This window comes from Nannospalax galili, unplaced genomic scaffold (assembly GCF_000622305.1).
Source record: "Nannospalax galili isolate Female #2095 unplaced genomic scaffold, S.galili_v1.0 scaffold945, whole genome shotgun sequence".
Classification (NCBI taxonomy): domain Eukaryota; kingdom Metazoa; phylum Chordata; class Mammalia; order Rodentia; family Spalacidae; genus Nannospalax; species Nannospalax galili.
The window spans coordinates 591,030-604,271 of NW_008352650.1; the positions used below are offsets into that span (position 1 = coordinate 591,030).

Here is a 13,242-nt window from a genome sequence, read left to right on the forward strand (position 1 = left end):
CTTTGTCTTCAGTTTGGTATCATTACTAATCCTGTTTATATATCCAGGTTGTGTATGACAGCTTGTGTTTAGTTATGAATTACTTCAATGTTTTAGATGACTCTGATGAACAAAGTCCTTAATATTAATTCAGGTGAATTTATCATTTTTTTCTTTTATGGTTAATACTTTGGGTTTCAAGAAATCTTCCACTTCAAAGACAGATCATTACCTGCATTTATTGTAAAGACTTACAACTTTTCTTCTTTTTTTAAAAAACAGGGTCTCCCTAGTCCCGGCCCACATGGAAGTCACTAGTGGACCAGGCTGGCCTCAATCTCACCGAGATCATCCTGAGGGCTGCGATTAAAGGTGCACACCACCACATCCAGCGTAACTTTCTTTTGAGACTAAGTTTTCCCTCCTTTTTTCCCCAAATGATGTTACGTGAATTCTCTGTGTGTCTTTCACGTGCAAAACCAGGTTGCTTCAGGGCCTTATTTATTAAAATGATGACTCCCTATGTAAGTGAAAACTGGCGTGCACCCGCACACTTCCACACACAGGCGGGTCTGTGCTCTCCCCAGCCTGCACAGGTCAGCAGGTCTCTTAGGTCTACTACCACAGCACTTTAACTTCTGCAACTTCAGAGTAAACCCCTTCGGTCAGCAGACCGCCCCTTCTCCTGGTCCTCTCAAGTGTGCTGGCAATTCTGTAGCCTTTGCTCTTCCACAGACATTTTAGGGTCAGATCCAGCTTAACTACACCAGCACCCTTCTGTTACGAGATCTTCCCTCTGAAGGATGGCCTTAGGAGGCTGCCACTTTGATGTCCAGCAGTCTAGGCTCTGTGCGTACTTTCTAAACCTAGGTCTAGATGTTTGTTTATAACTGTTGTAGTTTGTTGTAGAGAAACTTAACTTTTAAATTTTTATTTTATTTACTATTGTGTGTACTTGTGTGTACGGACTATTTCCACCACGGCTTCTGGCAATCAAATTCTCAAGTTGTCAGACTTGGATGACCTTGTACAACTTCTGATCAGTCTACACCTACATTTGGTGTCCAATTCCATTTTTCTAAGTCCATTCTCCTCTCGTTTTCTGATGAACATGATCTTAAGCACATGCCTCCAACTGCTGCCACCTAGAATGATCTTGATGCTTTCTGTGCGCCTTTACCAGGTAGGGAGATGCCCTTCAACTACTCTGAGAGATGCATTCATTTTAAATCTTGGATTTGGGGGGAGGGGGCGCAAGCAGGCATCTGTTTTCCACTAATATCGCAGTTACTTAATCATATAGGTAGGAGAATCAGTCATCATTTAATATAGCACCTCCTCTGTGCCAAGTACTCTCCTGAGCCCCTGGCACAACTCATTTATCCTTACAACAACTTCATGGAAGACAGGTCTACTCTGCAAGGCAGGGAAACGAAGCAGAAGGGAGCCATGTCATATTCTACAGACACAGCTCTTCAGGAGCAGAACTGGGACACAGCGGCAGGTGGCTCCAGCCACACACTGAGCTCGAAGCACATCTGCGGGAGGCTTTCTGACAGAATACCTTGTGCTCTCAGGAAGAATGAAAGTTGCTAAGAGACTAACAGCTGCCCAATCTGCTGGCATTTTATCTAGAATGTTCATACTTAGTTCATTATTAGGACTTTTCCTTCTCACGCTGCCTGGAGTGTGTTACTCCAGTTTTAAAAGCCTTACAGCACAGGCTGGGCCGTTCCTTCTAGTCACGGACAGTTCCATGAAGGAGCAGGAGCTCACACTCCGCTAACCCTCATAGCTCCTGCCCCATAAGATCATCCCAGCCTGTGGGGTCCCCTCAGGGAAGCTCTTTAAACAGTCTTACTCTGTGTGTGTGTGTGTGTGTGTGTGTGTGTGTGTGTGTACAGAGGTGTGGGTCTGTGTGCACGTTCTTGTTCCTGCACATGTGTGCACACGCCTATGAAAGCCAGACATCAACCTCAGAGGCTGTCCAGCTTGTTTTTTGAGACAGGCTTTCTTACTGGCTAGAGCTCACTATTACGCTAGGTCTGCTGGCCAGCAAGCCCCAGGAGCTGCCCATCTCTGACTCCGCAGTGCTGGGATCACAAGTATATACCACCACACCCAGTGTTACATGGGTGCTAGGATTAATCTCAGGTTTCTCCCTTGCATGGCAAGCACTTTACTGAGCAGCCATCTCTCTGGCCACTGGCTTACTTTATCAGTTAATGCTCTGAATAAAAATGTTTAAAGTTACATATTGTTTCACCCAATTTTAGTTTCTACTTTGGGTATGTTTTCTAATGTAAGTATAACATACACGCGTAAGGTAGTTGAATAGAAGCAGTGTGGGGGTGTCTTTTGAAAGCCCTTCTCTCTAGGCATTTCCAGAAAACTATACAGAGCATGGCCAGTCCTCAGCAGGTGAACTTCACCTGCTGTATAATTATACATGGCTGTATAATTATACATGCCATGAACTTTACTTTGAATGTGATCCAGACAGAATGACCACTCCTCAGCACAACGGCTGACTCAGGGTTAAATGTAAAGTCTGGCTCGGCTGATTCACAGTAAGGCCCCCACACCAACCCCACTCACAGCTCCTTGCGTGCTCCTTGGAGAGCAGGTAGTTGGCCAGCGGTGGTGTGTAAGTCAAGCACTGAATGGTGGAGTTCAGGAAACACGTGTTCCCCAGGTTGTGCAGCCCAGCACCCACGCGGAAAACACGCTCCCACCTCAGAGACAGTTGCTCGGTAGGGAAGAGCACTTTCTGTGGGGCTGGGACTCCGTCGCCTCCGCTTCCAGACGCACGCTCAGTGCCTAGAGAAAGCAGGACAAGGGGAGCAGGTCATGCCCAGGACCTTCCAGACTGCTCAGCTAGAGTCCAGGACCCTGTGGATGACAGAAGGTGGCCCTACCTCTGCACTACACTGCCCAAGGAGTCACCCCACCTCTCTATCTCTAGTTCCCACTTTCTTTTCTCATCAGATTAATTAGCTTTGCATGTGTGTGCAAGCACACACACGGCATACATGTAGGGTAAGAGGATGACTGTCAGGAGTTGATTGTCTGCCATTCACCACTTGGGGGCAGGGTGTCTCCAAGTTCCTGCCACAAGGCTACACTGCAGGCTAGCTGGCCCATGAGCTTCTAGGGGATTCTCCAGTTTCTGCCTCCCCTCTCCACAGGAGTGCGGGACTATAGACACACAAGAAAAAGCCTGCAATGGGCCTTGTAAGTGGACCCCCAGGTGTCAATCATCAGGTTCACACAGCTGGTGCTTTTATAAACTGAACCGTTTCTCTGGCCCCATTAAATATGGAGTCACCATCACGTTCCGAGGACCCTCCAAGTGCACAGGCCTCTTCATCTACCTTGGCTAAAGCGCACTCACCCTGGAAACCCACAGCTCCCTGACCACTTTCTGCTGCTGCTCCTGCAGCGAACCCAGGGACCATCCACTCCCTCAGCACAGGCCCCAGCCTATACCTGGTTTCCTGGCCTGCAGTTCATCTCCGCTCTTATGGCGGCTGGCTCCCTCAGTCCTGGGGTTCAGCAGCACATATTTGCTCTTTAAGGACTCCAGCTGGTAGGAGAAGCTCTTGCTGGCTGGCTCGAACTCAATCCTCTGCAAAAGGACCTTCTTGGCAGAGGCTGCCAGCAGCTTGCCCAGATCCCCATCCTCAACTGAGTCCTTGCGGCCAGGCTTCAGAGCCTCCTTCAGCTTATCGACTATTGGCATCGTGCATCACTGTGGGCATAAAAGGGATCCCAAACCCATAAACAACCAGGTCCTGGAACAACGGCATCATTTCTGCTTGACCGCTACACATGGCCGTCACCAGGGTCAGCGGCGAAGGACAACAGGGACTATTCAGACTTCCTAGAGATTAAGCCTTCCTCCCACCCCCAGAGGCTCCACCCTCAGAGCTAAAGGCACGGAATACCTAGGAGCAGCAAGCACCTGTGTGTGGCATCTGGCACTATCTCCTCTAAGTATATGAAGGCAGCATGGCTGACTCTCAAACACACTAGTTACTCATGCACACACGAAGGCAGGCTCTAAAGGAGTCAGCACGAGTCAGATGTCCAGGAATGTCTACACAGACCTGCATTGTGCCACAAAGAGGCCATGAGCCACACACGGCCACTGTGCACGTGAAACAAGCCTAGTCCAAGCTGAGATCTATAAAGTAGGAAGCTCAGCTCCAGACTTCAATGATGCAGTTTAATATAAAGCATCTCAATTTTTCAGTTGGTTATGTGTTGAAATGATATAATTTCACATATACTGAATAAAATAAAATATATTATGAAAATTGGGTTTGTCTTAATTTTTCTAAGGCAACTGCTGCAAAATTTTACATTGTATTTCCAACGGACAGTGCATACACAGATTATCTCTCTATGCTCATGTTTAGGCATGGTTGCTCAGTGTTGGTGTGGTCCCAGCACGTGGACGTGGGAGGCTGAGGCAGGAGGACTGCTAGGAATTCCAGGCCGCTCTGGGCTGCACAGTTAGCTCCAGGCCAGCCTGGACTACAGAGTGGGACTATGTCTCAATCAACCAAATACACACAAGTTATCGCTCTAAATCTGAGTGAAGAGTGAGAGAAGAAAAAGGAACAAACAAACAAGAAAAGCAAAGTGGGCAAACAGGGACTTGGGCTTCAAAGTGGCAGACTGACCCTATCATCTTTAGCTACAGCACCAGGGTCAAGTACCTAATACTGCACAGTGCTCACGCCTGGATTGTAACACAGGGACCAAAATAGCGGGGCAGGTGGTTGCAGGGATTAGTCAGACAGCTGCATGGAGTCCTGAATGGAGATCTGGTCCTACCAGGACAACTGCACGGACACTGCAACACAGGGGAGACCAGGGGAGACCCTCCACACCTGACGTGGGGCTTGCACCTGCTGCCCTCCTGCCCATACCCTGCCTCTCAACCCGTTTAGCCTGTTTGAGCCACAGTTAGAAAAAGACATCCCTGAAGTTGATCGCTTATTTGTCATTAGACAAATGGTTTCCAGTACTTGGAGAAGCAGCTAATCAAGTGTACCCCAAAACTCACCTCTGGTGTGAACAATGGTTCTCCACAGCTCTTACTGAGCCATTCAAGTTTATCATTATGGACCATCTACAGATCATCGATGGATCATTTACAGATCAGATATATTTTCCTATAAAAATTTCCATAGACACCAACCAAAAGGCTAAGAGCGCCAATGATAGCATGAGGCCTAGAGCCGAGACTGCTCTTCGCTGTATCTGTCTACTTAACGTTTCCACCAATGTATTTGTAAAGTGTCTTGATTTATGACTTTCCTTTGTTCTGTTACTATAAAAACTTCATGAAACTGCTTCCACATTCCACACTGGAACACAGAACCTGAAGTAACCTGAAATCTGTGTTCCTGAGCCAGGGTCACTCATATTTGTCTCTATAATAAACTATCTCTTATTCCCTTAAAAAAAAAAAAATTCCAAGCCGGGCGTGGTGGCATACACCTTTAATCCCAGCACTTGGGAGGCAGAGGCTGGCGGATTTCTGTGAGTTCAAGCCCAGCTTGGTCTACATAGTGAGTTCCAGGCTAGCTGGAATTTCAGGGAGACCCTGTCTCAAAAAGACCAAAAAATAAAGAATGAAAACCAAAAATTCCATAAAGAACAGAAATGCAAGACACTTTTTGTGTATGTGTATACATGTATCTATGTGTATGTATACCTGTGTGTATATATGCGTTTACATATACATATACACATACATATATTCAATATATGTGTATATATATCCCTAAAGCCAAGATGGCTCAGAGGCTAAAGGTACTTGCTGCCAAGTCTGACGCCCTAAGTTTACTCCTCGGGACCCACATAGTAGAAGGAGAAAACCAACACCAACTCCTAGGAGTTGTCCTTTGACCTCCACAGCTTTCACACACAGTAGATAAAATGTAACTTTTAGTGGGGCTTGGTGCTCACGCCTTTAATCCCAGCACTAGGGAGGCAGAGGCAGGCGGATCTTTTGAGTTCAAGGCCAGCCTGGTCTACATAGTGAGTTAAGGTCAGCTGGGACTACAGAGAGACCCTGTCTCAAAAAGACCAAAAAAAAAAAGTAACTTTTTACAAAGCATCTTATGATGGGGACTCACTAAGACTTTCACTCATGGAAGTCTTTGCCAGGACTTGGTGGTAACCAGGAGAAATGAAGAGACATGGAACCCCCCAAGGCTTACCTGGGGTGCTGAGCCTGGCTGTTGCTTCCTCCCTGTGGTAGGGAATGTGCTTCTCAAGGGAGAGGTGGATCTAATCTGCCAGGTGCTCCCTAGACTTTAGCCTGTTCAGTGTGCTGTCCAGAGGTGTTGACACCTGTGGGATGAGGAGCCAGACTGTCACTTGGTGGCTGACTCTTCCCACTATCTCCTCGGCCTCTCCCATAGATTCTATGTGGGAACTATGACCTTCTACCAGGGCAACATTAAGGTTAAAGACTCAAGCATGGAGGTACACACCATAATCTCAGCACTCAAAAAGATAAGGCAGGGGGCTGGAGAGATGGCTCAGCGGATAAGAATACTGATTGTTCTTGCAGAAGACCTGGGTTTGAATCCCAGCACCCACATGGCAGCTAACAACTGTCTGTAACTCCAGTTGCAGGGGACCTGACAGCCTCTTCTGTCCTCCGTGGGCACTGCACGACACGGGTGCACTTAACCTTCATGCAGGCAATACATGCATACACATAAAATAAAAACGATAAAGTATTGAAAAAAGAAAAAAAAAGATGAGTCAGGAGGATCAAGCCTAGCTATGCAGTGAGACAGTAAAAAATGATCGGAATCTCTCTGATGCTGAAATGAGAATGAGTCCAGAGGACATCTGGGCTAACGAGCTACAGCATACTGAATTTATGATGGAAACACACTGTCCGCTTCTCTACATGGTGTCCCTGATGCTCCTTGATCCTGCTGGTCAACTCCAGTCTGAATCTCATTTCCAAAGAGTAAGAGGCAAGAATAATAACACACAGTAACCCGAACTCCTGGATTTCATAAGTATTTTTTTTCTAGATCTTTCTGAGACAGGTCACCTTGTAGGTCCAGCTGTCCTAGACCTCCCTATGACGCCCAGGCTGGCCATGAACTCACAGAGATCTGGCTGCCTCTGCCTCCCATGCTGGGATTAAAGGTGTGCTCCACCATGCCTGTATAAGTACTTTTTAAAAAGCACATTTTTATTGAATTTTTATATATTTCACACACAACATCTTAGTCCTCTTTTTAGAAAATATTTTTGTGTTAACTGCACAAATGTATTGCCTTCATGTGTGTGTGTACCCATGTTGTGCAATGCCCGTGGAGGTCAGAAGAGGGCGCCAGATCCCCTGAAACGGAGTTATGGATGGCTGTCAGCCACCATGTGGATGCTGGGAAATCAAACCCCAGACCTCTGAAAGAGCAGCCAGATCTCTTAACAGATGAGCCATCTCTCTAGCTCCATAACTCTAGTCCTCTTTATACCCTTTCCCATTGGCACCCTCCCATAGGCCCCACTGGATTTCATGCATTCTGTCATTTATGTTAAGCTATCAAGTTAGTGTACTTTTTTGAGAAAAATAAAAATCGTGAAAATGCTATTTCCCGATTACATAAAATTTACGATTTCACAAATATTCCAGCACATAAAAAGAAGGGCAGCACAGTACGCCTTGATGGCCACACTGCCGGGCTTCAGTAACTGACCAATCTTGACTGACCTCATTTCCAGGTTCCCCTTCATCCAACCAACCCAAGTACTACAGAAGGCTCTCCAAAGGACACTCTGCAGAGCTAAGAACCAAGTCTCCTAAAACCACCCCGTGTCATTTAAAAAGTCATTCATCCCTTCCCAGGGACAGGTGAAAACCTTGTCCTAGACTGAAAGTGCCTGTGCCACCAGGGTCATGTTCAGGAATGTTTTTTTTGAAAGGATGACCAAATGGGAGAGTCAACCCAACGTCATTTGCTATGAACACTTTACATGTTCTCTCACACAGAGATAATTTTTGAAGTTGTGACAGAAAAGTCTCTAACAATTCCCACTGAGATACAGCAGTGTGATGTAGGAACCAAGAAAATGGTCCTGTATCTCAAGCAAGCTCTGGGATATGCACACTCAGCACACATGTGACTTTGATGCTGAGGGAACATCCCTCCTATGCAGGTTTCTTAAGGTCTAGACTGGGCCATGCTGTCAATACACATATCTAATTCTGAACCATTCAAGCCCAGCATTCTTCAGACAGGCTCCATTTTAAATACACTCCCCTCTTCTCTCTTTAAATTGTTTTCCAAGATAAACCTCACTAAAAGCTCAGAGTGTAGCCGGGCGTGGTGGCGAACACCTTTAATCCCAGCACTCGGGAGGCAGAGGCAGGTGAATCTCTGAGTTCAAGGCCAGCCTGGTCTACATAATGAGTTCCAGGCCAGCTGGGGCTACAAAGAGACCCTGTCTCAAAAAAGACCAAGAAAACAAAACAAAACAAAAACCTCAGTGTCAACCACAGGTCCAAGAGAAAACAAAAAGGGTTGGGCCTCCTCAGAGTCTTGGGGTGGAGGTGGGGGCCTCCAAGACTCTCCAGAGTACAGCATCCTGAGTAGAGCCTGGAGAAGATGGACCGCATGTCACATGGATGACATCCATTGCTAAGCAGGGCTGCATGGGTGCTGGGGTATTTCTTGACCCACTGCTTTGCACCCTCACCCCGAGCAACACACCATACATCCCAACAGAAGCAATGGGAATTCTAAAATCCACCTCCACCCCATCTGTGCTCAGTTCCCTACATCTCAGTGAAAGGCCCTTTCCCACTCAACAGCTCAGAAGAACACTGTCCCCTGGCTGTGACATTACATAGTGTATTGACCCAGGTAAAGGATGCTTTCATCAGTAAAGACTGTCCAACGTTGATACAGGCTGTTGTCATCTGCCCTAGACTACAGGCCAGCTCTGCCCTCCCTCCAGCTTCTGATTGGTTTGCACATCCAGGTCCTTTCCAGAGACACCTGCTGGGATAGTGCATCCCCAGAGTCTCATGTGTAGATGACAAGACCCCAGGTCCCGGAAGCATACCGGGGCGAAGAGCAACTTATGCATCTCCTAGCCCATGCTACGGTTCCCCAGAGTCCCTAGCATCCCCAAGTTCTCCTGAGCTTCCCCCCGCCCCAGCGTCCCTCCCCAGGCTTCCTTAGGGTCCCCTGCCACCCCTCACATCCCCAGGCCCTCCGCTTATCTCCACCGTACCCTAGGGTTCCGGGGTTCCAGCTCCGCCCCCGGCCCGCGTTCCCCTCGCATCTTCAACCTCCCCGGGGTCCTTCACACCCCCTGACCCCACCCCGGGGTCCGGGCACCCCGCGCACCGCCAGTCTCCTCAGGCCTCCCTGGGATCCCTCCCACCTCCAGTCTCTCCTAGGGTTCCAGCGTCCTCAGGCTTACCCGGGGCCTCCGGGGTCCCTCACACCCCCCGGGGTCCGGGTACCCCGCGCTTTTCCAGGGATCCCGGGGATCCCTCCCTAGTATCCCGGTCCCTCGAGGGTCCCTCGCACCCCCAGTCCCACAGGGGTCTCTCTCATCTCCAGCCTATCCTAGGGTCCCGGCGTCCCCCAAGCCCTCCCGGCGGCCCCCACCTCCCCTATCTACTTCCCCCGGGTCCCAGCACCACTTCCAGCCTCCCCTAAGGTCCTGGCGTCCCCAGCCGCCGCCCCCCCCCGAGTTTCCTCACACCCGCAGGCCTCCCCGGGGTCCCTCACGTCCCCAACTCCAACCGGGGTTCCCGGCGCCCTGCGCATCTTCAACCTCCCTAGGGTCCCTCGCACCCCCAGACCCCCCCCCGGGTTCTCGGAGTCCCTCGCATCTCTAGCCTCCCCAAGGTCCCCTCCCCCCGGGTCTGAGCGCCGCGCGCCATCTCCGGCCTCCCCGTTCCCACGCCGACCGCGCACCTCCTGTCCTCCCAGGGTCCCTGGCCGCCTCTCGAGGACACACGCCCGGTCCCCCGGAGCGCCGCCCCGCAGGCCAGAGGAAGCTGCCCCACGGTGCAACGCACGACCTCGGTCTCCCCGGCTCTGGCGACTCACGGAAGGCCGGCGCAGCGCAGGCGTCCGCTCGGGGCCGGGCCGCAAGCGCACCATCCGGGCCTCCGGCGCCGCACACACGTGTCACCGCGACACTTAAAGGAGCCGCACGGTGGGAAGCGCGCAGGACCGACCGCGAGAGGTGCCTGCAGCTTTAAGGGGCGGGGCTGGCTGCGGGCCGCTCCTGGACCTGTCCACTTCCGCTTTACGCGGGGCTACGTCACCGCTCGTGCTGTTGCTCCGCCAGCCTACGCGATGACGCAAGCGCGCAGACCTCAAAGCCCCGCTTCCCTGGGCTGCGGCCTGGCGCAGTTTCCGCAGAGCACGTGAGGTGACGTCACTTCCGCTCGCTTAGCTGCCGAGAGGGAGTGCGCATGCTTGGTTCGCCGGCTGTGGAAGTCTTCGGAGCGCGAGGTTTCGGGCTTATGGGGCCCCGGGGACGCCGGGATTCTGCTGGCCGCGTGCAGAGCCTTGCGCTTGGTGCATGCTCAGTGCGAGCCAGGGACCAAGGGAAGCCTCTGGAAGCCATGTGCGAAATGCACCGTGAATTAATTTCTTGCTGGCTGGTGGTTTGAATTTAGGGTTTTTTTTTTAAAACTGGGGCTTGAGATGCGGCTTGGCAGCTTTAGGCAGTTACGCAAATGTCCCGCAAGGTGCCGGGCGTGGCGGCGTTCACCTTTCCTTACTTGGGAGGCAGAGGCAAGGTGGACTTCTGAGTTCGAGGCCAGCCTGACCTACATAGCCTGGTTTACTGATGGGGAGGGCGACATAGAGCCCTGTCTCAAAAGAACCAACACGAAAGGAAGGTGAGGTTCCCAGCACTCAAGTGGCTGAGGCAGGTGGATCGTTGAGACTTTGAGGTCAGCCTGGACTACATAGGTCCTAACCTTATCAAAAAGCAGCCAAAGACCTTCCTTTTAGCCTGAGGTCCAAACTATGTTTATAAGAAATTTCGCTTGAGGCCTGGAGAGATGGCTCGGTGGTTAAGAGTGCTTGCTGCTCTTGCAGAGGAGTGGAGTGTAATTCCTGATTCATGAATGTATCTCTAGCTCCAAGAGATCTCACACTTTCCTCACCCCCCTGGGCGCGCACACACATTAAATTCCTTTTAAAGCATGGTGGTGCACACCTTTAATCCCAACACTCGGGAGGCAGAGACAGGTGGATCTCTGTGTGACTGAGGCCAGCCTGGTCTATATAGTGAGTTCCAGGCCAGCTGGGGCTGCAGGGAGACCCTGTCTCAAAAAGACAAAAAAAAAAAAATTGGGGCTGGCGAGATGGTTCAGCGGAGCACTGACTGCTCTTGCAGAGGACCCAGGTTTGACTCCCAGCACTCACAAGACAGCTAGCAACCATCAGTAACTCCAGTTTCAGGGGGGATCGGCTGCCTCCTGAACTCCACAGGCATTGCACAACACGGGTGCACTTACATGCATGTAATACACTCATACACATAAAATAAAAATGAGTTAGGAGCTAGAGAGATGGCTCAGCGGTTAAGAACACTGAATGTTCTTGCAGAAGACCCGGGTTCGAATCCCAGCCCCCACATGGCAGCTAACTATCCATAACCCCAGTCCCAGGGGATCCGACAGCTTCCGACCTCCACGGGCATTGCACAACACGTGCACTTACCTACATGCAGGCAATACACCCATAAACATAATTTTTTTAAAGTTTAAAAAAATAAAAATTCCCTTTTCCTTTTAAGATTTATTTTTAAAATTTTATTTAAGATGCACATTTGAGTGTCTTGCCTGAATGTATGTGAATGTGCACCATGTGCATGCCTGGTACTCGCAGAGACCAAGAGAGGGCATCAAGTCCCCTGGAACTGGAGTTATTGGTGGTAGTTGCAGTTGCCATGTGGGTCCTGGGAACTAAGCCCAGGTCCTCTGCAAGAGCATTAAGCGCTCTTAGCTGCTGAGCCATCTCTCCAGTCCCAAGATTTATTTTTATTATTCTTAATTATGTGTGTGTAAGTGTGTCTACTTGGGGGCGGTGCATGTGAGGCTAGATGTTTTGAATCACCCAGGAGTGAGTTGCTCACAGTGGGTGCTGGGAAGCAAACGAGGGTCCTCTGGCAGAGTAGTAGGTGCCCAACCCCTGAGCCATCTCTCCAGCCCCAGAAGGCCCCTGTAAACTGAGCTGTTAATCCCCTGATGAGTTGGCTCCAGGCTCCACTGTTCTAGGCAGGATACAATGAACCACTTGCCTTTGCTGTCCAGAGCCTGATGCAGTGATTCCTGGGTAATTTGCTGTGTTTGCCATGCTTCCTGCTTGGGAGCTGGCAAAGTAGGAAAATGAAGAGATCTGGGTGTGGTTTTTATCCTGACTGTGCCCTGATTAGCCCGTTACTTTAGATACTTCTCTCTTACCTGGGGTTCAGTTTCTCATCTGTGAAAAAAAGATGATTCCCAGGCAGAGAAGACAGCTCAGTTGGCTGGAAAGTCTTGCCATGCAAGTGGGAGACCTGAATTCCATCCCCAGGACCTACACAAGCAAGCCTGGCCCAGGGTGTGCACTTGTTATGAGGTGGTTGGCAGGTCCTGGCTCCTGGCTCCAACCTGGTTCTTGTCCCACCCTCCTCTAAGAATGGAGTGGGCAGATACCTCACTATGAACAGGAGGGAGTTCATTGTCACGTCGGGATTAAAATGAGATAAAATAATTATTGCCCCTACCTAGCAGTAATTCTTGTGTGGAAGAGACAGACACAGGTAGATTCCTTGTGCTCACTGGCCAGCCAGCCTCGTCTAATTGGGAAGTTTTAGAAGTTTTAGGTCAGTGAGAGAGTCTTTTTTTTTTTTTTTTTTTTTTTTTTTTTTTTTTTAAAAAAAAAAAAAAAAAAAGAGGACGATAAATCTTTCACTGTGATAGCCTGGAACTCACTATGTAGACCAGGCGGCCTTGAACTCACTCTGCCTCCAGAGTGCTGGGACTAAAGGCATGTAATACCATGCCCACTCTTTTTTTAAAGGTGGCATTACTAAGGAATGCTACAAGAGATGGTCCCCTGGCTTCCACATGCACACGCCACTCACAAACAGCAACATTTGGTACAGTTGCTGAGCTCACTAAGCACCAGATACCAAGCTGGCCACTGTATCAACATAGTTTAATACTCAGAACAACCCACAAAACATACTATCATA

The 13,242-nt window shown here is 49.7% G+C and overlaps 1 protein-coding gene across 5 annotated transcripts in view; it reads right to left on the reverse strand.

The window, feature by feature from the left end:
- Positions 1–10,166, reverse strand: part of Usp36 (ubiquitin specific peptidase 36) — a 44,947-nt gene extending 34,781 nt beyond the window's left edge. For 4 of the 5 annotated variants that reach the window (XR_003846528.1, XR_003846527.1, XM_017802349.2 and 1 more), the window contains exons 1-4: positions 9,957–10,166; positions 6,216–6,348; positions 3,469–3,730; positions 2,578–2,799 (exon numbers count right to left, since the gene is read on the reverse strand). Coding sequence is in view for 3 of the 5 variants with exons in the window: in XM_017802349.2 (XP_017657838.1) it covers positions 2,578–2,799; positions 3,469–3,721 (475 nt within the window). In the remaining 2 variants the exon portion in view is untranslated. The remainder of the gene's footprint in view (positions 1–2,577; positions 2,800–3,468; positions 3,731–6,215; positions 6,349–9,956) is intronic. The other variant, XM_008849654.3, reaches the window with a different exon arrangement.
- Between the last annotated feature and the right edge of the window lie 3,076 nt (positions 10,167–13,242).